Below are 24,274 nucleotides of genomic sequence, written 5' to 3' on the forward strand. Positions count from 1 at the left end.
AGTCCATCACCTATCAATATACTGATCGCCCGTCCGTCATCTGTCAATATATTGATCGCCCGTCCGTCACCTGTCAATATACTGATCGCAGTCCGTCATCTGTCAATATACTGATCGCCCATCCGTCACCTGTCAATATACTGATCGCAGTCCGTCATCTGTCAATATACTGATCGCCCGTCCATCATCTGTCAATATATTGATCGCCCGTCCATCACCTGTCAATATACTGATCGCCTGTCAGTCACCTGTCAATATATTGATCGCCCGTCCGTCATCTGTCAATATATTGATCGCCCGTCCGTCACCTGTCAATATACTGATCGCAGTCCGTCATCTGTCAATATACTGATCGCCGATCCGTCACCTGTCAATATACTGATCGCCCGTCCGTCATCTGTCAATATACTGATCGCCCGTCCATCATCTGTCAATATATTGATCGCCCGTCCATCACCTGTCAATATACTGATCGCCCGTCCGTCACCTGTCAATATATTGATCGCCCTTCCGTCACCTGACAATATACTGATCGCAGTCCGTCATCTGTCAATATACTGATCGCCCGTCTGTCATCTGTCAATATACTGATCGCCCGTCCATCATCTGTCAATATATTGATCACCCGTCCGTCACCTGTCAATATACTGATCGCCCGTCCGTCACCTGTCAATATATTGATCGCCCGTCCGTCACCTGTTAATATATTGATCGCAGTCCATCACCTGTCAATATACTGATCGCCCGTCCGTCATCTGTCAATATATTAATCGCCCGTCCGTCACCTGTCAATATATTGATCGCCCGTCCGTCACCTGTCAATATACTGATCGCCTGTCCGTCACCTGTCAATGATCGCAGTCCGTCACCTGTCAATATACTGATCGCCCGTCCGTCACCTGTCAATATACTGATCGCCCGTCCGTCACCTGTCAATATATTGATCGCAGTCCGTCACCTGTCAATATACTGATCGCCCGTCCGTCACCTGTCAATATATTGATCGCAGTCCGTCACCTGTCAATATACTGATCGCAGTCCGTCACCTGTCAATATATTGATCGCAGTCCGTCACCTGTCAATATACTGATCGCCCGTCCGTCATCTGTCAATCGACTGATCGCCCGTCCGTCACCTGTCAATATATTGATCGCAGTCCGTCACCTGTCAATATACTGATCGCCCGTCCGTCACCTGTCAATAGACTGATCGCCCGTCCGTCACCTGTCAATATATTGATCGCAGTCCGTCAGCTGTCAATATACGGATCGCCCGTCTGTCACCTGTCAATATATTGATCGCAGTCCGTCACCTGTCAATATACTGATCGCCCGTCCGTCACCTGTCAATATATTGATCGCAGTCCGTCACCTGTCAATATACTGATCGCCCGTCCGTCATCTGTCAATATATTGATCGCCCGTCCGTCATCTGTCAATATATTGATCGCCCGTCCGTCATCTGTCAATATATTGATCGTAGTCCGTCACCTGTCAATATACTGATCGCAGTCCATCACCTGTCAATATATTGATCGCCCGTCCGTCACCTGTCAATATACTGATCGCCCGTCCGTCACCTGTCAATATATTGATCGCAGTCTGTCACCTGTCAATATACTGATCGCCCGTCCATCATCTGTCAATATATTGATCGCAGTCCGTCACCTGTCAATATACTGATCGCCCGTCCGTCATCTGTCAATATATTGATCGCAGTCCGTCACCTGTCAATATATTGATCGCCCGTCCATCATCTGTCAATATATTGATCGCCCGTCCATCACCTGTCAATATATTGATCGCAGTCCATCACCTGTCAATATATTGATCGCCCGTCCGTCATCTGTCAATATATTGATCGCCCGTCCGTCATCTGTCAATATATTGATCGCCCGTCCGTCATCTGTCAATATACTGATCGCCCGTCCGTCATCTGTCAATATACTGATCGCAGTCCGTCATCTGTCAATATATTGATCGCCCGTCCATCATCTGTCAATATATTGATCGTCCGTCCGTCATCTGTCAATATATTGATCGCCCGTCCATCACCTGTCAATATACAGATCGTCCGTCCGTCATCTGTCAATATATTGATTGCAGTCCGTCACCTGTCAATATATTGATCGCAGTCCATCATCTGTCAATATACTGATCGCCCGTCTGTCATCTGTCAATATACTGATCGCCCGTCCGTCATCTGTCAATATATTGATCGCAGTCCGTCATCTGTCAATATATTGATCGCAGTCCGTCACCTGTCAATATATTGATCGCAGTCCGTCACCTGTCAATATACTGATCGCCCGTCCGTCATCTGTCAATATATTGATCGCAGTCCGTCATCTGTAAATATATTGATCGCAGTCCATCACCTGTCAATATACTGATCGCCTGTCCGTCATCTGTCAATATATTGATCGCCCGTCCGTCACCTGTCAATATATTGATCGCCCGTCCGTCACCTGTCAATATACTGATCGCAGTCCGTCACCTGTCAATATATTGATCGCCCGTCCGTCACCTGTCAATATACTGATCGCAGTCCGTCACCTGTCAATATATTGATCGCCCGTCCGTCATCTGTCAATATATTGATCGCCCGTCCGTCACCTGTCAATATACTGATCGCAGTCCGTCACCTGTCAATATATTGATCGCCCGTCCGTCATCTGTCAATATATTGATCGCCCGTCCGTCACCTGTCAATATACTGATCGCCCGTCCGTCACCTGTCAATATATTGATCGCCCGTCCGTCACCTGTCAATATACTGATCGCCCGTCCGTCACCTGTCAATATACTGATCGCAGTCCGTCATCTGTCAATATATTGATCGCAGTCCGTCACCTGTCAATATACTGATCGCAGTCCGTCATCTGTCAATATACTGATCGCTCGTCCATCACCTGTCAATATATTGATCGCCCGTCCGTCATCTGTCAATATATTGATCGCCCGTCTGTCACCTGTCAATATACTGATCGCAGTCCGTCATCTGTCAATATATTGATCGTCCGTCCGTCACCTGTCAATATATTGATGGCAGTCCGTCACCTGTCAATATACTGATCGCCCGTCCGTCACCTGTCAATATATTGATCGCAGTCCGTCACCTGTCAATATACTGATCGCAGTCCATCATCTGTCAATATATTGATCGCAGTCCGTCACCTGTCAATATACTGATCGCCCGTCCGTCACCTGTCAATATATTGATCGCAGTCCGTCACCTGTCAATATACTGATGGCCCGTCCGTCATCTGTGAATATATTGATCGCCCGTCCGTCACCTGTCAATATACTGATCGCCCGTCTGTCATCTGTCAATATATTGATCGCCTGTCCGTCACATGTCAATATATTGATCGCAGTCCATCATCTGTCAATATATTGATCGCAGTCCGTCACCTGTCAATATACTGATCGCCCGTCCGTCACCTGTCAATATATTGATCGCCCGTCCGTCACCTGTCAATATATTGATCGCCCGTCCGTCACCTATCAATATATTGATCGCCCGTCCGTCACCTGTCAATATATTGATCGCCCGTCCGTCACCTGTCAATATATTGATCGCCCGTCCGTCATCTGTCAATATATTGATCGCCCGTCCGTCATCTGTCAATATATTGATCGCCCGTCCGTCATCTGTCAATATACTGATCGCCCGTCTATCATCTGTCAATATACTGATCGCAGTCCGTCATCTGTCAATATATTGATCGACCGTCCATCATCTGTCAATATATTGATCGTCCGTCCGTCATCTGTCAATATATTGATCGCCCGTCCATCATCTGTCAATATACTGATCGTCCGTCCGTCATCTGTCAATATATTGATCGCAGTCCGTCACCTGTCAATATATTGATCGCAGTCCATCATCTGTCAATATACTGATCGCCCGTCTGTCATCTGTCAAGATACTGATCGCCCGTCCGTCATCTGTCAATATATTGATCGCAGTCCGTCATCTGTCAATATATTGATCGCAGTCCGTCACCTGTCAATATACTGATCGCCAGTCCGTCATCTGTAAATATATTGATCGCAGTCCATCACCTGTCAATATACTGATCGCCCGTCCGTCACCTGTCAATATATTGATCGCCCGTCCGTCACCTGTCAATATATTGATCGCCCGTCCGTCATCTGTCAATATATTGATCGCCCGTCCGTCACCTGTCAATATACTGATCGCCCGTCCGTCACCTGTCAATATATTGATCGCCCGTCCGTCACCTGTCAATATATTGATCGCCCGTCCGTCACCTGTCAATATACTGATCGCAGTCCGTCACCTGTCAATATATTGATCGCCCGTCCGTCATCTGTCAATATATTGATCGCCCGTCTTTCACCTGTCAATATACTGATCGCAGTCCGTCACCTGTCTATATATTGATCGCCTGTCCGTCACATGTCAATATACTGATCGCAGTCCGTCATCTGTCAATATATTGATCGCAGTCCGTCACCTGTCAATATACTGATCGCCCGTCCGTCACCTGTCAATATACTGATCGCAGTCCGTCATCTGTCAATATATTGATCGCAGTCCGTCACCTGTCAATATACTGATCGCAGTCCATCATCTGTCAATATACTGATCGCCCGTCCATCACCTGTCAATATATTGATCGCCCGTCCGTAATCTGTCAATATATTGATCGCCCGTCCGTCACCTGTCAATATACTGATCGCAGACCGTCATCTGTCAATATATTGATCGCAGTCCGTCACCTGTCAATATATTGATCGCCCGTCCATCAGCTGTCAATATACTGATCGCCCGTCCGTCATCTGTCAATATACTGATCGCCCGTCCGTCATCTGTCAATATATTGATCGCAGTCCGTCACCTTTCAATATACTGATCGCCGGTCCGTCACCTGTCAATATATTGATCGCAGTCCGTCACCTGTCAATATACTGATCGCAGTCCATCATCTGTCAATATATCGATCGCAGTCCGTCACCTGTCAATATACTGATCGCCCGTCCGTTACCTGTCAATATATTGATCGCAGTCCGTCACCTGTCAATATACTGATCGCCCGTCCGTCATCTGTCAATATACTGATCGCCCGTCCGTCACCTGTCAATATATTGATCGCAGTCCGTCACCTGTCAATATACTGATCGCCCGTCCGTCATCTGTCAATATACTGATCGCCTGTCCGTCACCTGTCAATATATTGATCGCAGTCCATCATCTGTCAATATACTGATCGCCCCTCCGTCATCTGTCAATATATTGATCGCCCGTCTGTCACCTGTCAATATACTGATCGCCCGTCTGTCATCTGTCAATATACTGATCGCCCGTCCGTCATCTGTCAATATATTGATCGCCCGTCCGTCACCTGTCAATATATTGATCGCAGTCCATCATCTGTCAATATATTGATCGCAGTCCGTCACCTGTCAATATACTGATCGCCCGTCCGTCATCTGTCAATATATTGATCGCCCGTCCGTCATCTGTCAATATATTGATCGCCCGTCCGTCACCTGTCAATATATTGATCGCCCGTCCGTCACCTGTCAATATATTGATCGCCCGTCCTTCATCTGACAATATATTGATCGCCCGTCCGTCACCTGTCAATATATTGATCGCCAGTCCGTCATCTGTCAATATATTGATCGCCCGTCCGTCACCTGTCAATATATTGATCGCCCGTCCGTTATCTGTCAATATACTGATCGCCCGTCCGTCATCTGTCAATATATTGATCGCAGTCCGTCACGTGTCAAAATATTGATCACCAGTCTCTCATCTGTCAATATATTGATCGCCCGTCCGTCACCTGTCAATATATTGATCGCCCGTCCATCATCTGTCAATATATTGATCGCAGTCCATCACCTGTCAATATATTGATTGCCCGTCCGTCACCTGTCAATATATTGATCGCCCGTCCGTCACCTGTCAATATATTGATCGCCCGTCCATCATCTGTCAATATACTGATCGCAGTCCGTCACCTGTCAATATATTGATCGCCCGTCCGTCATCTGTCAATATATTGATCGCCCGTCCGTCACCTGTCAATATACTGATCGCCCGTCCGTCATCTGTCAATATATTGATCGCCCGTCCGTCACCTGTCAATATACTGATCGCCCGTCCGTCACCTGTCAATATACTGATCGCAGTCCGTCATTTGTCAATATGTTGATCGCAGTCCGTCACCTGTCAATATACTGATCGCAGTCCGTCATCTGTCAATATACTGATCGCCCGTCCATCACCTGTCAATATGCTGATCGCCCGTCCGTCATCTGTCAATATATTGATCGCCCGTCTGTCACCTGTGAATATACTGATCGCAGTCCGTCATCTGTCAATATATTGATCGTCCGTCCGTCACCTGTCAATATATTGTTCGCCCGTCCATCATCTGTCAATATACTGATCGCCCGTCCGTCATCTGTCAATATACTGATCGCCCGTCCGTCATCTGTCAATATATTGATCGCAGTCCGTCACCTGTCAATATACTGATTGCCCGTCCGTCACCTGTCAATATATTGATCGCAGTCCGTCACCTGTCAATATACTGATCACAGTCCATCATCTGTCAATATATTGATCGCAGTCCGTCACCTGTCAATATACTGATCGCCCGTCCGTCACCTGTCAATATATTGATCGCAGTCCGTCACCTGTCAATATACTGATCGCCCATCCGTCATCTGTCAATATATTGATCGCCCGTCCGTCACCTGTCAATATACTGATCGCCAGTCTATCATCTGTCAATATACTGATCGCCCGTCCGTCATCTGTCAATATATTGATAGCCCGTCCGTCACCTGTCAATATATTGATCGCAGTCCATCATCTGTCAATATATTGATCGCAGTCCGTCACCTGTCAATATACTGATCGCCCGTCCGTCATCTGTCAATATATTGATCGCCCGTCCGTCATCTGTCAATATACTGATCGCCCGTCCGTCACCTGTCAATATATTGATCGCCCGTCCGTCATCTGTCAATATACTGATCGCTGTCCATCATCTGTCAATATACTGATCGCCCATCCGTCACCTGTCAATATATTGATCGCAGTCCGTCACCTGTCATTATACTGATCGCCCGTCCGTCACCTGTCAATATACTGATCGCAGTCCGTCATCTGTCAATATATTGATCGCAGTCCGTCATCTGTCAATATATTGATCGCAGTCCATCATCTGTCAATATACTGATCGCCCGTCCGTCACCTGTCAATATATTGATCACCCGTCCGTCACCTGTCAATATATTGATCGCAGTCCGTCACCTGTCAATATACTGATCGCCCGTCCGTCACCTGTCAATATATTGATCGCCCGTCCATCATCTGTCAATATACTGATCGCCCGTCCGTCATCTGTCAATATATTGATCGCCTGTCCGTCAACACTCAATATATTGATCGCCCATCCGTCCTCTGTCAATATACTGATCGCCCGTCCGTCACCTGTCAATATATTGATCGCCCGTCCGTCAACACTCAATATATTGATCGCCCATCCGTCCTCTGTCAATATACTGATCGCAGTCCATCATCTGTCAATATATTGATCGCCCGTCCGTCACCACTCAATATATTTATCGCAGTCCGAAACCTGTCAATATATTGATCGTCTGTCTGTCAACACTCAATATCCTGATCGCAGTCCATCATCTGTCAATATATTAATCTCCCATCCATCATCTGTCAATATATTGATCGCCCGTCTGTCACCCGTCAATATATTGATCACCCGTCCATCACCCGTCAATATATTGATCGCCTATCCATCACCCGTCAATGTATTGATCGCCTGTCCGTCATCTGTCAATATATTGATCGCAGTCCATCACCCGTCAATATATTGGCCGCCTGTCCATCACCCATCAATATATTGACCGCCTGTCCATCATCCGTCAATATATTGATTAGTTGTCCATCAGTGAGCACAGAGGTGATGGGTGAGCGGGACTTGGTGCGAGTTAGGACACGAGTACAGAGTTTTGCATCACCTCACGTTTACGGAAGGTAGAATGTGGGAGGCCAGCTTTGACTATTGCTTTGGAATAGTCAAGTCTCGAGGTAACAAAGGCATGGGTTTCAGCAGTGGATGAGTTGAGGCAAGGGCGGAGACGCGCGATGATACGGAGGTGGAAAAAGGCGGCCTTAGTAATGCTGCGGATATGTGGTTGGAAGCTCATTTCAGGGACACCAAGGTTGTGAACAGTCTGGTTCAGCCTCAGACAGGAGTTGGGGAGAGGATGGAGTCAGTGGCTAGGGAACGGAGTTTGTGGCGGGGACTAAAGACAGTGGCTTCGGTCTTCCCAATATTTAGTTAGAGAAAATTTGTGCTCAGCCAGTACTGGATGTGGGACAAGCAGTCTGACAGTTTAGAGACCGTGGAGGCGTCGAGAGAAGTGGTGGTGAGGTAGAGCTGTGTGTTGTCAGTGTACATGTGCAAACTGACACTGTGTTTTCGGATGATGTCACCAAGGGGCAACATGTAGATGAGAAATAGGAGGGGGCCAAGGATAGATACTTGGGGGACACCAGAGGTAACGATGTGGGGGCGGGGAGAGAAGCTGTTGCAGGAGATTCTCTGACTGCGGTTAGATGGATAAGAATGGAACCAGGCGAGTGCAGTCCCACCCAGCTGGACGGTGGTGGAGAGGTGTTGGAGGAGCATGGAGTGGTCAACTGTGTCAAAGGCTGCAGACAGGTCGAGAAGGACGAGGAGGGGTAGTTTACCTTTATCGCAGTCACAAATGATATCATTTGTGACTTTGATGAGGGCGGTTTCGGTACTGACAGGGGAGGAAACCGGATTGGAGGGATCCAAACACGGAGTTCTGGGAAAGATGACACGGATGTGGGAGGCGACAATTCGTTCAAGGACTTGAGAGGAAAGGGAAGTTGGAGATGGGGCGATAGTTTGCAAGGACGGAGGGGTCGCGGGTTGTTTTTTTGAGAGGGGGTGATGACGGCAGATTTGAGGGAGGGGGGACAGTACCTGAGGAGAGAGAACCGCTAACAATGTCAGCTAACATGGGAGCCAGGAAGGGGGGTTGGGTGGTCACAGTTTGGTGGGAATAGGGTCAAGGGAGCAGGAAGTGGGTCTCGTGGACAAGGTGAGCGTGGAGAGGTCAAGAGGGGAGATCAGAGAGAAACTGGAGAGAGATGCGTGTTCAGGACAAGGGCAGGAAGAATCTTCGAGGAAGATTGGCCCAGTGGGCTAGGGGAAGATAGGGAAGTGGCAGAGGCAGCTGATCGGATGGTCTCAATCTTTGAGATAAAGAAGTCTATGAGCCCCTTGCACGTGTTGTTGGAGGTGTTGATGGAGACAGGGGAGAGGGGTTTAAGAAGACGGCTAGCAGTAGAGAATAGTAGCTGGGGGTCACCTTTGCATTCCAGAATGATCCTGGAATAGTGAGCAGTATTGGCAGACAGGAGTAGGACCTGATGAGCTTTATATGGTCCAGGCAGATCTGGCGGTGAAAGGTTAAACCTGTTGTCTGCCACATCTATTCAAGTCTGCCTCCCTTGGACTTGAGGGAGCGATGATCAGGGCCGTATCAGGGGTAACGGCCAGAGAGTAATGGTATTAATAGGGACTTGAGCATCAAAGCTGGTGGTGAGGGTGTGGTTGGTCAGATCGGTGACTGCAGAAATGCCATGGTGAATGGAGGGCCAGTAATGGACAGTTTGCAGTTGATAAGTGCAGTTGTAAGAGAGTTTGGAGAGAGTTTTTTCCAGGGGCGGACACAGAAGGAAGTAGGGTTGGGGTTGGGGAAGGGGAAGTGGATGGAGAGCGATGGTCAGAGTTGGCCTTATCTGCAATTGACATGATAGGAACTGCGAGGCCACGAGAGATGACAAGGTCAAGGGGGTGGCCGTGACTATGAGTTGGAGAGTTCACATGGAGCCAGAGATTAAGGGAGGATCGGAGGGTAGTGAACTCAGAGGAGAGAGAGCATGATTAATTGAGACGGAGGTTGAAATCACCTTTATCAGTAGGTAACCTTTATCATTGTTGTTGCCAAATTTAAGTTAAGCTAGGGGTTAAGTCATCACAGGAGAGCTCGGACACATGTCATGCTCCTCCTATGCTATGTGGGAACACAGGGACACTGGACTACATGTGCCGGAAGTGTGTCTTGCTGCAGCACCTGACAGACCGCATTGCGACACTGAGCGGGTGGATTCACTCTGGAGCATCCGCGATGCTGAGGATGCCATGAATAGCACATTTAGTGAGTTGGTCATATCGCAGGTAAAGGTTACACAAACAGATAGGGATTGGGTGATCAGCAGGAAGAGCAGTGGAAGGAAGGTAATGCAGAAGTCCCCTGCGGTCATCTCCCTCCAAAACAGATACACCGTTTTGGGTACTGTCGAGGGAGATGGCCCATCAGGAGAAGGCAGGCAGCAGCTAAGTTCATGGCACTGTGGGTGGCTCTGCTGCACAGGAGGGCAGGAAAAAGAGTGGGAGAGCTATAGTGATAGGGGATTCTATTTAAGGGGAATAGATAGATGTTTCTACGGCAGCAATCGAGACTCCAGGATGGTATGCTGCCTCCCTGCTGCAAGGGTCAAGGATGTCTCAGAGCGGCTGCAGGACATTCTGGAGGGGGAGGGTGAACAGCCAGTTGTCATGGTGCATATAGGTACCAACGATATAGGTAAAACACGGGATGAGGTCCTACAAGCTGAATTTAGGGAGCTAGGAGCTAAATTAAAAAGTAGGACCACAAAGGTAGTAATCTCGGGATTGCTACCAGTGCCACGTGCTAGTCAGAGTAGGAATAGCAGGATAGCTCCGATGAATACGTGGCTTGAGGAGTGGTGCACAAGGGAGGGATTCAAATTCCTGGGACATTGGAACCGGTTCTGGGGGAGCTGGGAACAATATAAACCGATGGAATGCACCTGGGCAGGACCGGAACCAATGTCCTAGGGAGAGTGTTTACTAGTGCTGTTGGGGAGGAGTTAAACTAATATGGCAGGGGGATGGGAACCTATGCAGGGAGACAGAGGGAAGTAGAATGGGGGCAGAAGCAAAAGATAGAAAGAAGAAAAGTAAAAGTAGAGGCAGAGAAACCCAAGGCAAAAATCAAAAAGGGCCACATTACAGCAAAATTCTAAAGGGGCAAAGTGTGTTAAAAAGACAAGTGTGTTAAAAAGAAGGCTCTGTGCCTCAATGCGAGGAGTATTTGTAATAAGGTGGACAAATTAACTGCACAGGCAGCAATTCATGAATATGGTACAATTGGCATCACGGAGGCATGGCTCCAGGGTGACCAAGGCTAGGAACTCAACATCCAGGGGTATTCAACATTCAGGAAGGATAGACAGAGAGGAAAAGGATGTAGCGTTGCTGGCTAAAGAGGAAATTAATGCAATAGTAAGGAAGGACATTAGCTTGGATGATGTGGAATCGGTATGGGTGGAGCTGCGGAATACGAAAGGTCAGAAAACGCGAGTGGGAGTTGTGTACAGACCACCAAACAGTAGGAGTGAGTTTGGGGACAGCATCAAACAAGAAATTAGGGATGCATGCAATAAAGGTACAGCAGTTATCATGGGCTTTAATCTACATATAGATTGGGCTAACCAAACTGGTAGCAATACGGTGGAGGAGGATTTTCTGGAGAGTATTAGGGATGGTTTTCTAGACCAATATGTCGAGGAACCAACGAGAGCGCTGGCCATCCTAGACTGGGTGATGAGTAAAGAGAAGGGACTAATTGTTCTGTGAGGCCCCTTGGGGAAGTGTGACAGATTAGGAAAAGGGGAGGTGCAATGAGACCTGGGTGTCATGGTACATCAGTCATTGAAGGTTAGCATGCAGGTACAGCAGGCGGTTAAGAAAGCAAATGGCATGTTGGCCTTCATAGCGAGGGGATTGAGTACAGGGGCAGGGAGGTGTTACTACAGTTGTACAGGGCCTTGGTGAGGCCACACCTGGAGTATTGTGTACAGTTTTGGTCTCCTAACTTGAGAAAGGACATTCTTGCTATTGAGGGAGTGCAGCGAAGGTTCACCAGATTGATTCCCGGGATGGCGGGACTGACATATCAAGAAAGACTGGATCAACTGGGCTTGTATTCACTGGAGTTCAGAAGAATGAGAGGGGATCTCATAGAAACATTTAAAATTCTGACGGGTTTAGACAGGTTAGATGCAGGAAGAATATACCCAATGTTGGGGAAGTCCAGAACCAGGGGTCACAGTCTAAGGATAAGGGGTAAGCCATTTAGGACCGAGATGAGGAGAAACTTCTTCACCCAGAGAGTGGTGAACCTGTGGAATTCTCTACCACAGAAAGTTGTTGAGGCCAATTCACTAAATAGATTCAAAAAGGAGTTAGATGTAGTCCTTACTACTAGGGGGATCAAGGGGTATGGAGAGAAAACAGGAATGGGGTACTGAATTTGCATGTTCAGCCATGAACTCATTGAATGGCGGTGCAGGCTCGAAGGGCCAAATGGCCTACTCCTGCATCTATTTTCTATGTTTCTATGTTTCTAATATGGTAGAATTCTTTATTAAGATGGAGAGTGACACAGTTAATACAGAGACTAGGGTCCTGAACTTAAGGAAAGGTAACTTCGATGGTATGAGATGTGAATTGGCTAGAATAGACTGGCAAATGATACTTAAAGGGTTGACAGTGGATAGGCAATGGCAAACCTTTAAAGAGCACACGGATGAACTTCAACAATTGTACATCCCTGTCTGGAGTAAAATAAAACGGGGAAGTTGGCTCAACCGTGGCTAACAAGGGAAATTAAGGATAGTGTTAAAACCACTTTGTAAAAAAGGAGGGAGAGAGAAAACGGGTAATTATAGACAGATTAGCCTGACATCAGTAGTGGGGAAAATGTTGGAATCAATTATTAAGGATGAAATAGCAGCGCATTTGGAAAGCCGTGATAGGATCAATCCAAGTCAGCATGGATTTATGAAAGGGAAATCATGCTTGACAAATCTTCTGGAATTTTTTGAGGATGGCAGGCAGTGACTAGTGGGGTGCCGCAAGGTTCTGTGCTGGGGCCCCAGCTGTTTACATTGTACATTAATGATTTAGACGAGGGGATTAAATGTAGTATCTACAAATTTGCGGATGACACTAAGTTGGGTGGCAGTGTGAGCTGCGAGGAGGATGCTATGAGGCTGCAGAGTGACTTGGATAGGTTAGGTGAGTGGGCAAATGCATGGCAGATGAAGTATAATGTGGATAAATGTGAGGTTATCCACTTTGGTGGTAAAAACAGAGAGACAGACTATTATCTGAATGGTGACAGATTAGGAAAAGGGGAGGTGCAACGAGACCTGGGTGTCAGTACATCAGTCATTGAAGGTTGGCATGCAGGTACAGAAGGCGGTTAAGAAAGCAAATGACATGTTGGCCTTCATAGCGAGGGGATTTGAGTACAGGGGTAGGGAGGTGTTACTACAGTTGTACAGGGCCTTGGTGAGGCCACACCTGGAATATTGTGTACAGTTTTGGTCTCCTAACTTGAGGAAGGACATTCTTGCTATTGAGGGAGTGCAGCGAAGGTTCACCAGACTGATTCCCGGGATGGCGGGACTGACATATCAAGAAAGACTGGATCAACTGGGCTTGTATTCACTGGAGTTCAGAAGAATGAGAGGGGACCTCATAGAAACGTTTAAAATTCTGATGGGTTTAGACAGGTTAGATGCAGGAAGAATGTTCCCAATGTTGGGGAAGTCCAGAACCAGGGGTCACAGTCTGAGGATAAGGGGTAAGCCATTTAGGACTGAGATGAGGAGAAACTGGGGTACTGAAGTTGCATGTTCAGCCATGAACTCATTGAATGGCGGTGCAGGCTAGAAGGGCCGAATGGCCTACTCCTGCACCTATTTTCTATGTTTCTACGTTTCTATGTAACTAGTAGAGTGGACAAGGGAAAACCAGTGGATGTGGTGTATTTGGACTTTCAAAAGGCCTTTGACAAGGTCCCACATAAGAGATTGGTGTGCAAAATCAAAGCACATGGTATTGGGGGTAATGTACTGACGTGGATAGAGAATTGGTTGGCAGACCGGAAGCAGAAAGTTGGGATAAACGGGTGCTTTTCGGAATGGGAGGCAGTGACTAGTGGAATGCCGCAGGGCTCAGTGCTGGGAACCCAGCTCTTTACAATATACATTAATGATTTAGATGAAGGAATTGAGTGTAATATCTCCAGGTTTGCAGATGACACTAAACTGGGTGGCGGTGTGAGCTGTGAGGAGGATGCTAAGAGGCTGCAGGGTGATTTGGACAGGTTAGGTGATTGGGCAAATGCACGGCAGATGCAGCATAATGTGGATAAATGTGAGGTTATCCTCTTTGGGGGCAAAAACACGAAGGCAGAATATTATCTGAATGGCGGCAGATTAGGAAAGAGGGAGGTGCAACGAGACCTGGGTGTCATGGTTCATCAGTCATTGAACGTTGGCATGCAGGTACAGCAGGCGGTGAAGAAGGCAAATGGCATGTTGGCCTTCATAGCTAGGGGATTTGAGTATAGGAGCAGGGAGGTCTTACTGCAGTTGTACAGGATCTTGGTGAGGCCTCACCTGGAATATTGTGTTCAGTTTTGGTCTCCTAATCTGAGGAAGGACATTCTTGCTATTGAGGGAGTGCAGCGAAGGTTCACCAGACTGATTCCAGGGATTGCTGGACTGACATATGAGGAGAGACTGGATCAACTGGGCCTTTATACATTGGAATTTAGAAGGATGAGAGGGGATCTCATAGAAACGTATAAAATTCTGACAGGACGGAAGAATGTTCCCGATGTTGCGGAAGTCCAGAACCAGGAGAGACAGTCTTAGGATAAGGGGTAGGCCATTTAGGACTTAGATGAGGAGAAACTTCTTCACTCAGAGTGTTGTTAACCTCTGGAATTCCCTGCCGCAGATAGTTGTTGATGCCAGTTCATTGGATATATTCAAGAGGGAGTTAGATATGGCTCTTAGGGCGAAAGGGATCAAGGGGTATGGAGAGAAAGCAAGAAAGGGGTACTGAGGGAATGATCAGCCATGATCTTATTGAATGGTGGTGCAGGCTTGAAGGGCGGAATGGCTTACTCCTGCACCTATTTTCTATGTTTCTAAGTAAGGAAGAGGCATATAAATTGGCCAGAAAAAGCAGCAAACCTGAGGACTGAGAGAAATTTAGAATTCAGCAGAGGAGGACAAAGGGTTTAATTAGGAGGTGGAAAATAGAGTATGAGAGGAAGCTTGCTGGGAACATAAAAACTGACTGCAAATGCTTCTATAGATATGTGAAGAGAAAAATATTAGTGAAGACAAACGTAGGTCCCTTGCAGGTAGATTCAGTTGAATTTATAATGGGGAACAAAGAAATGGCAGACCAGTTGAACAAATACTTTGGTTCTGACTTCACGAAGGAAGACACAAATAACCTTCCGGAAATACCAGGGGACCGAGGGTCTCGTGAGATCATTGAATTCATTGAATGGCGGTGCAGGCTAGAAGGGCCGAATGGCCTACTCCTGCACCTATTTTCTATGAAGGAAATCCTTATTAGGCGGGAAATTGTGTTAGGGAAATTGATGGGATTGAAGGCCGATAAATACCCGGGGCCTGATAGTCTGCATCCCAGAGTACTTAAGGAAGTGGCCCTAGAAATAGTGGATGCAGTGGTGATCATTTTCCAACAGTCTATTGTCTCTGGATCAGTTCCTATATACTGGAGGGTAGCTAATGTAACAACACTTTTTAAAAAAGGATGGAGAGAGAAAACGGGTAATTATAGACCCGTTAGCCTGACATCAGTAGTGGGGAAAATATTGGAATCAATTATTAAAGATGATATAGCAGTGCATTTGGAAAGCAGTGACAGGATCGGTCCAAGTCAGCATGGATTTATGGAAGAGAAATCATGCTTGACAAATCTTCCAGAATTTTTTGAGAATGTAACTAGTAGAGTGGACAAGGGAGAACCAGTGGATGTGGTGTATTTGGACTTTGAAAAGGCTTTTGACAAGAACCCACACAAGAGATTGGTGTGCAAAATTAAAGCACATGGTATTAGTGGTAATGTACTGACGTGGATAGAGAACTGGTTGGCAGACAGGAAGCAGAGAGTCGGGATAAACGAGTCCTTTTCAGAATGGCAGGCAGTGACTAGTGGAGTGCCGCAGGGCTCAGTTCTGGGACCCCAGCTATTTACAATATACATTAATGATTTAGATGAAGGAATTGAGTGTAATATCTCCAAGTTTGCTGATGACACTGAGCTGTGAGTAGGACTCTAAGAGGCTGCAGGGTCATTTGGACAAGTTAGGTGAGTGGGCAAATGTATGGCAGATGCTGTATAATGTGGATAAACGTGAGGTTATCCACTTTGGGGGCAAAAACACGAAGGAGGAATATTATCTGAATGGCGGCAGATTAGGAAAAGGGGAGGTGCAACGAGACCTGGATGTCATGGTACATTAGTCATTGAAAGTTGGCATGCAGGTACAGCAGGCGGTAAAGAAGGCAAATGGCATGTTGGCCTTCATAGCTAGGGGACTTGTGTATAGGAGCAGGGAGGTCTTACTGCAGTTGTACATGGCCTTGGTGAGGCCTCACCTTGAATATTGTGTTCAGTTTTGGTCTCCTAATCTGAGGAAGGACGTTCTTGCTATTGAGGGAGTGCAGCGAAGATTCACCAGACTGATTCCCGGGATGGCAGGACTGACATGTGAAGAAAGACTGGATCGACTAGGCTTATATTCACTGGAATTTAGAAGAATGAGAGGGGATCTCATAGAAACATATAAAATTCTGACAGGATTGGACAGGTTAGATGCAGGAAGAATGTTCCCAATGTTGGGGAAGTCCAGAGCCAGGGGTCACAGTCTAAGGATAAGGGGTAGGCCATTTAGGACCGAGATGAGGAGAAACTTCTTCACTCAGAGAGTGGTTAACCTGTGGAATCCCCTACCAGTTCATTGGATATATTCAAGAGGGAGTTAGATATGGCCCTTACGGCTAAGGGGATCAAGGGGTATGGAGAGAAAGCAGGAAAGGGGTACTGAGGGAATGATCAGCCATGATCTTATTGAATGGTGGTGCAGGCTCGAAGGACCGAATGACCTATTCCTGCACCTATTTTCTATGTTTCTATGTTTCTAGGATGAGAAGTCGCTTGGTGCAGGGGCTGAGGGAGGGAAACAGTGAGGATATCTCGGTGAGAACCTTTGTGTGGTACGTGGTTGGGCGGGGGAGAAGGAAGATTTTAATGTAGCGACGAGAGAGATGGAGCAAGGTAAGATGATCAAAGGAGGGGAAAGTGCCAGAGAATTTTATTAGAAAGGGTGCAGAAGAGATTTACGAGGATGTTGCCTGGATTGGAAAACTTTAGCTATGAGGAAAGATTGGATAGGCTGGGTTTGTTTTCCTTAGAAGGAGGCTGCGGAGAGATTTAATTGAGGTGTATAAAATTATGAGGGGCCTGGATAGAGTGGATAGGAAGGACCTGTTTCCCTTAGCAGAGGGGTCAACAACCAGGGGGCATAGATTTAAAGTAATTGGGGGGAGGTTTAGAGGGGAGATGAGGAAACATATCTTCACCCAGAGGGTGGTGTGGGTCTGGAACTCACGGCCTGAAAGGGTGGTAGAGGCAGAAACCCTCACCACATTTAAACAGTACTTGGATGTGCACCTGAAGTGCCATAACCTACAGGGCTACGGACCAAGAGCTGGAAAGTGGGATTAGGCTGGATAGGTCTTTTGAGCGATGAGGGAGTAAAGGGTTATGGGGATCGGGCAGGGAAGTGGAGCTGAGTCCACGATCGGATCAGCCATGATCGTATTAAATGGCGGAGCAGGCTCGAGGGGCCGTATGGCCTACTCCTGCTCCTATTTCTTGTGTTTTTATGTTATTATGTCGGCCAGCGCGGACACGATGGGCTGAATGACCTCCTTCAGTGCTGTAATTTTCTATGATTCTGTGAATAGGCGGGACTGACCAAGGTGTGATTTGGTGATGAGGGTCACATCCGCAATCTCCCGGTCGTGGGCCGTGAGGGGGCCCCCTCGCTGGGCCATGTGGACACACGAGATGAGGAAGGGCCCAGCCCCTGGCGTTGCCGGAGCGGCGAGTTGCCAGAAAGGCGTCGCCCTGCGTACTCACCGATGTGGAGCACCACCTGTTTGACGGTGGGCTGGAAGAGCTCGGCGATGGCTTCGGGGGTCATCCGCAGCATCCCCTGGGAGGTCCACTTCACCACCTTGCTGCTGCGGGGTGGAAGAGAGGTCAGAGGTCAGGGCACACATTGCACAAACACAGCGGGGCGCAGTGAGGGGGCCCTCCGGCGTCTGTCAGTGGGCAGCACCCTCACCCTTGAGTCAGAAAGTTGTGGGTTCAAGTCCCACTCCAGGGACTCGAGCACATAAATCTAGGCTGACACTCCCAGTGCAGTACTGAGGGAGCCCCACACCGTCGGAGGGGCAGTACTGAGGGAGCCCCGCACTGTCGGAGGGGCAGTACTGAGGCAGTACCGCACTGTCGGAGGGGCAGTACTGAGGGAGCCCCACACCATCGGAGGGGCAGTACTGAGGCAGTACCGCACTGTCGGAGGGGCAGTACTGAGGGAGCCCCGCACTGTCGGAGGGGCAGTACTGAGGGAGCCCCGCACTGTCGGAGGGGCAGTACTGAGGGAGCCCCGCACTGTCGGAGGGGCAGTACTGAGGGAGCGCCGCACTGTCGGAGGGGCAGTACCGAGGGAGCGCCGCACCGTCGGAGGGGCAGTACTGAGGGAGCCCCGCACCGTCGGAGGGGCAGTACTGAGGGAGTGCTGCACTGTCGGAGGGGCAGTACTGAGGGAGTGCTGCACTGTCGGAGGGGCAGTACTGAGGGAGTGCTGCACTGTCGGAGGGGCAGTACTGAGGGAGTGCTGCACTGTCGGAGGTGCCGTCTTTCAGCTGAGACATTAAACCGAGGCCCCGTCTGCTCTCTCAGGTGGACGTAAAAGACCCCATGGCCACTATTTTGAAGAAGAGCAGGGGAGTTATCCCCAGCCAATATTTATCCCTCAACCAACATCACAGTTTGTGGGAGCTTGCTGTGCGCAAAATTGATCGCCGCGTATCCCACATTACAACAGTGACTCCACTCCAAAAGTACTTCATTGGCTGTAAAGCGCTTTGGAACGTCCGGTGGCTCTTAAAGGCGCTATATAAATGCAAGTCTTTCCTGAGTGCTAGGTGGTTGGACTCTGTGGTCCTGAGGCCAATGCCCGCCCCAGGCTCTGAATGGGCCCAGGGAGCGAGGCAGGCAGTGCCAAGTACACAGCTCAGTAAGGGCGGGGTATCATCATCATCATAGGCGGTCCCTCGGAATCGAGGAAGACTTGCTTCCACTCTAACAGTGAGTTCTCAGCTGACTGAACAGTCCAATACAGGAATTACAGTCTCTGTCACAGGTGGGACAGACAGTGGTTGGAGGAAAGGGTGGGTGGGACTGGTTTGCCGCACGCTCCTTCCGCTGCCTGCGCTTGATTTCTGCATGCTCTCGGCGATGAGACTCGAGGTGCTCAGCGCCCTCCCGGATGCACTTCCTCCACTTAGGGCGGTCTTTGGCCAGGGACTCCCAGGTGTCGGTGGGGATGTTGCACTTTATCAGGGAGGCTTTGAGGGTGTCCCTGTAACGTTTCCTCTGCCCACTTGGGGCTCGCTTGCCGTGTAGGAGTTCCGAGTAGAGCGCTAGCTTTGGGAGTCTCGTGTCTGGGCCATGCGGATGATGTGGCCTGCCCAGCGGAGCTGATCGAGTGTGGTCAGTGCTTCGATGCTGGGGATGTTGGCCTGGTCGAGGACGCTAATGTTGGTGCGTCTGTCCTCCCAGGGGGATTTACAGGATCTTGTGGAGACATCGTTGGTGGTATTGGGACCTTTAGTGAAAGGAAAGGTCCCTGTCCACAAGGTGATTGGGGAGCCTGAGGAGATGGTCATTGCCCACTGTATGTGGGGCACTGACAGGAGACCGGTATAAAAATGGCCACTTATGTCCCGGGCTCCCATCTCCTCCTCACTGTGTCTGCAGACAATCCGTCCAAGGGATCGTCCTCGCGAGAATAATGCTGACGCTGCCCGAGAAGCCATCAACCCTTCCATGGGCTGTTACCCCACACTGTGAATATCACCCGAAATGCCTCCGAGTCACACACCGTCCTGACTTGGAAATATATCGGCTGTTCCTTCATCGTCGCTGCGTCACAATCCTGGAACTCCCTCCCTAACAGCACTGTGGGAGCACCTTCACCACACGGACTGCAGCGGTTCAAGGGGCTGAATGGCCTCCTCCTGATCCTGTGTAACAGGCTCGAGGGGCTGAATGGGCCTCCTCCTGTTCCTGTGTAACAGACTCGAGGGGCTGAATGGGCCTCCTCCTGATCCTGTGTAACAGACTCAAGGGGCTGAATGGCCTCCTCCTGTTCCTGTGTAACAGACTCGAGGGGCTGAATGGGCCTCCTCCTGTTCCTGTGTAACAGGCTCGAGGGGCTGAATGGCCTCCTCCTGTTTCTGTGTAACAGTCTCGAGGGGCTGAATGGTCTCCTCCTGTTTCTGTGTAACAGACTCGAGGGGCTGAATGGGCCTCCTCCTGATCCTGTGTAACAGGCTCAAGGGGCTGAATGGCCTCCTCCTGTTTCTGTGTAACTGTCTCGAGGGGCTGAATGGGCCTCCTCCTGTTCCTGTGTAACAGACTCGAGGGGCTGAATGGGCCTCCTCCTGATCCTGTGTAACAGGCTCGAGGGGCTGAATGGTCTCCTCCTGTTTCTGTGTAACAGGCTCGAGGGGCTGAATGGCCTCCTCCTGTTCGTGTGTAACAGGCTCGAGGGGCTGAATGGCCTCCTCCTGTCCCTACGATCCCACCGTTAACTATCGGATTGTCGGCACTGTGTTGTGAGGGTAACTGAGGGAGTGCAGGAAACACACGGTTCCTGACTCCATTCGCCACCCCGTCCCCGAAGCCGGGAGCAGCCGCTGATTTGGATGAAGGTGAGCAGGGAAAGGTCACTGACACCCTCGGCCCGGTGGGTTGTCCCAGGGTTAATGCCGCGCTGCCATCATTGGCGATAACGGAGGCGCGGACTTAATCAGAGGCGTCACACATCGCACCTGCCGCCCCCCTCCCCCCCTCTGCAGGAAGCGGGCGTGTTGGCAACTCCAGGGGTCCCCAGCGGAGCTGTGTCCAACCGATACCCCGGGCCACGGTCAATGCTACTCCATTGGCCACACCTTACTGTGACCTCCGCCTCGGGAGAGCGACTGCCCAGATAGTCCCGTGGGAGATGTGGCACAGTGACTCGGGACTCCCTCTCTACAGAGGGTCCCCAACGGACATTCCCTCTTTAAACAGAATCCCTGATGGAGCGACTCCCCCTTTGAAAGGGGGCCTCATGCTTTGAAAAGCCCCCGAGGTGCCCCCCGATAGAGACAGTGCGATATTTGTTACCTGTTTTTTTTCAGCGCAGTCTCCACGCTCTGGCCTTTATACTTCTTGTAGAAGTCGATGAAGGAGAAGGGGAGGGAGATGTTGAGAGGGTTGACCCGTTTGGGGGAAGCGGTCCGTTTCCGGGCCTCAAAGGCGATCATCAGGTCCACCCACGCAGCAGAACGCTTCACCTTGAAGCACTCGATGTAATCGGCACCAAATATCTGACACAGCATCTTCTCAAAGGCCAGGTCCACCCCGACCGCTCCGTACGGACCCCCTGTGGGAGAGGGAACAGTGTGCCATCGTTAGAGGCTTCAGGTCTGGGACCTTAAACTGAGACCCTGCCCAGCCGCCTAGGTGGCTGTCCAATCCCACCGGCTACTATTCCAAGATAGAGCCTGGTGTTCCTGGGCCAATATCGGCCTGTGTGTCCCACCTCCCCCGGTGATATCACAAGAGGGGTGGATGCAAGAACACCCCTTTGCTCTACCCCTCACCTTCCCACTACTTCCCCCCACTCCCACCTCAACCCCCACCCCACCTCTCCCCCCTCCCGCCCACCTCAACCCCCACTAATTTCCCTCCACTCCACCTCTCTCCCCCTCATCCCCACCCCTCACCCCCACCTCTGTCCCCCCCACCCCTCTTCCCCCCACCCCTCTCCCCCCACCCCCACCCCTCTCCCCTCCCCACCTCCCCCTCACCCCTCTCCCCCCACCCCCACCCCTCTCCCCTCCCCACCTCCCCCTCACCCCCACCCCTCTCCCCCCCACCCCCACCTCTCTCCCCCCCACCTCCCCCTCACCCCCACCCCTCTCCCCCCCCCACCCCCACCTCTCTCCCCCCCATCTCTCTCCCCCATCTCTCTCCCCCCACCCCTCTCCCTCACCCCTACCTCTCTCCCCCCACCCCTCTCTCCCACCCCCACCCCTCTCCCCCCCACCCCTCTCCCCCCACCCCTCTCCCCCCACCTCTCTCCCCCCCACCTCCCCCTCACCCCCACCCCTCTCCCCCCCCCACCCCCACCTCTCTCCCCCCCATCTCTCTCCCCCATCTCTCTCCCCCCACCCCTCTCCCTCACCCCTACCTCTCTCCCCCCACCCCTCTCTCCCACCCCCACCCCTCTCCCCCCCACCCCTCTCCCCCCATCTCTCTCCCCCCCACACCTCTCTCCCCCCAACCCCTCTCCCCTCCCCACTCCCACCTCTCTCTCCCCCCCAACCCCCCTCCCCCACCCCCCCTTGTCGGGTGTAGAAGAGATTGACTAGAATGATTCCTGGTTCCAGGGATGAGGGACTTCAGTGACGTGGCTCGACTGGAGAAGCTGGGGTTGTTCTCCTTGGAGCAGAGAAGGTTGAGAGGTGATTTGATCGAGGTCAAAATCACGAGGGGTCTGGACAGAGTAGAGAGAGAGAAACTGTTCCCATTGGTGGAAGGGTCGAGAACCAGAGGGCACAGATTTAAGGCGATTGGCAGAAGAACCAGAGGGGGAGATGAGAAGAATGTATTTACGCAGTGAGATGTTGTGATCGGGAACAGCTGTCTGAAAGGGCGGTGGGAGCAGATTCAATAGTGACTTTCAAATGGGAATTGAGTAAATACTCGAAGGGGAGAAATTTGCTGGGCTATCATAGAATCATAGTTACAGCACAAGGAGGCCATTCAGCCCATCGGGCTCTTTGAACAACCAATCGCGCTCTGGCCCACCCCCTGGTTTGTGTCCGTAACCCTGTAGGACCCATCCAACTTCCCCTAAAAATGATTCATGGAACCAGCTTCTCGCGCCTTTCCAGACAGAGCATTCCTGATCCCCCCAACTCTCTGAGTGAAATTATTTCCCCCTCGTCTCCCCTCTCGACCTTTGCCAATGATTTTAAATTCATGGCCTTTAGTTATTGACCCTGCCCCCAGAGGGCACAGTCGTGAACCATTGGAATTCTCTGCCCCCAGAGGGCTGTGGAGGCCCAATCGTTGAGTATATGCAAGGCTGAGATCGATAGGAATCGAGGGGTATAGCGATCGGGCGGGAAAGTGGGGTTGAGGTTGAAGATCTGCTATGATATTAAATGGCGGAGAAGGCTCGAGGGACTGAATGGGCCTCTTCCTGTTACTGTGTAACAGGCTCGAGGGGCTGAATGGCCTCCTCCTGTTCCTGTGTAATAGGCTCGAGGGGCTGAATGGCCTCCTCCTGTTCCTGTGTAACAGGCTCGAGGGGCTGAATGGGCCTCCTCCTGTTCCTGTGTAACAGGCTCGAGGGGCTGAATGGCCTCTTCCTGTTCCTGTGTAACAGGATTGAAGGGGCTGAATGGCCTCCTCCTGTTCCTGTGTAACAGGCTCGAGGGGCTGAGTGGCCTCCTCCTGTTCCTGTGCAACAGGATTGAAGGGGCTGAATGGCCTCCTCCTGTTCCTGTGTAACAGGCTCGAGGGGCTAAGTGGGCCTCCTCCTGTTCCTATGTAACAGGCTCGAGAGGCTGAATGGCCTCCTCCTGTTCCTGTGTAACAGGCTCGAGGGGCTAAGTGGGCCTCCTCCTGTTCCTGTGTAACAGGCTCGAGGGGCTGAATGGCCTCCTCCTGTTCCTGTGTAACAGGCTCGAGGGGCTGAATGGCCTCCTCCTGTTCCTGTGTAACAGGCTCGAGGGGCTGAATGGCCTCCTCCTGTTCCTGTGTAACTGGCTCGAGGGGCTGAATGGCCTCCTCCTGTTCCTGTGTAACAGGCTCGAGTGGCTGAATGGCCTCCTCCTGTTCCTGTGTAACAGGCTCGAGGGGCTGAATGGCCTCCTCCTGTTTGTGTGTAACAGG

General features: G+C 50.2%; 1 protein-coding gene across 1 annotated transcript in view; it reads right to left on the minus strand.

The window, feature by feature from the left end:
- Nucleotides 1–24,274, minus strand: part of LOC139228326 (heat shock 70 kDa protein 12A-like) — a 75,858-nt gene that overhangs the window by 1,850 nt on the left and 49,734 nt on the right. The window contains exons 4-5 of the mRNA XM_070859514.1: nucleotides 21,494–21,752; nucleotides 18,173–18,276 (exon numbers count right to left, since the gene is read on the minus strand). Of these exons, the coding sequence (XP_070715615.1) occupies nucleotides 18,173–18,276; nucleotides 21,494–21,752 (363 nt within the window). The remainder of the gene's footprint in view (nucleotides 1–18,172; nucleotides 18,277–21,493; nucleotides 21,753–24,274) is intronic.

The sequence above is a fragment of the Pristiophorus japonicus genome, chromosome 2, assembly GCF_044704955.1.
Source record: "Pristiophorus japonicus isolate sPriJap1 chromosome 2, sPriJap1.hap1, whole genome shotgun sequence".
In the NCBI taxonomy this organism is placed as follows: Eukaryota; Metazoa; Chordata; class Chondrichthyes; family Pristiophoridae; genus Pristiophorus; species Pristiophorus japonicus.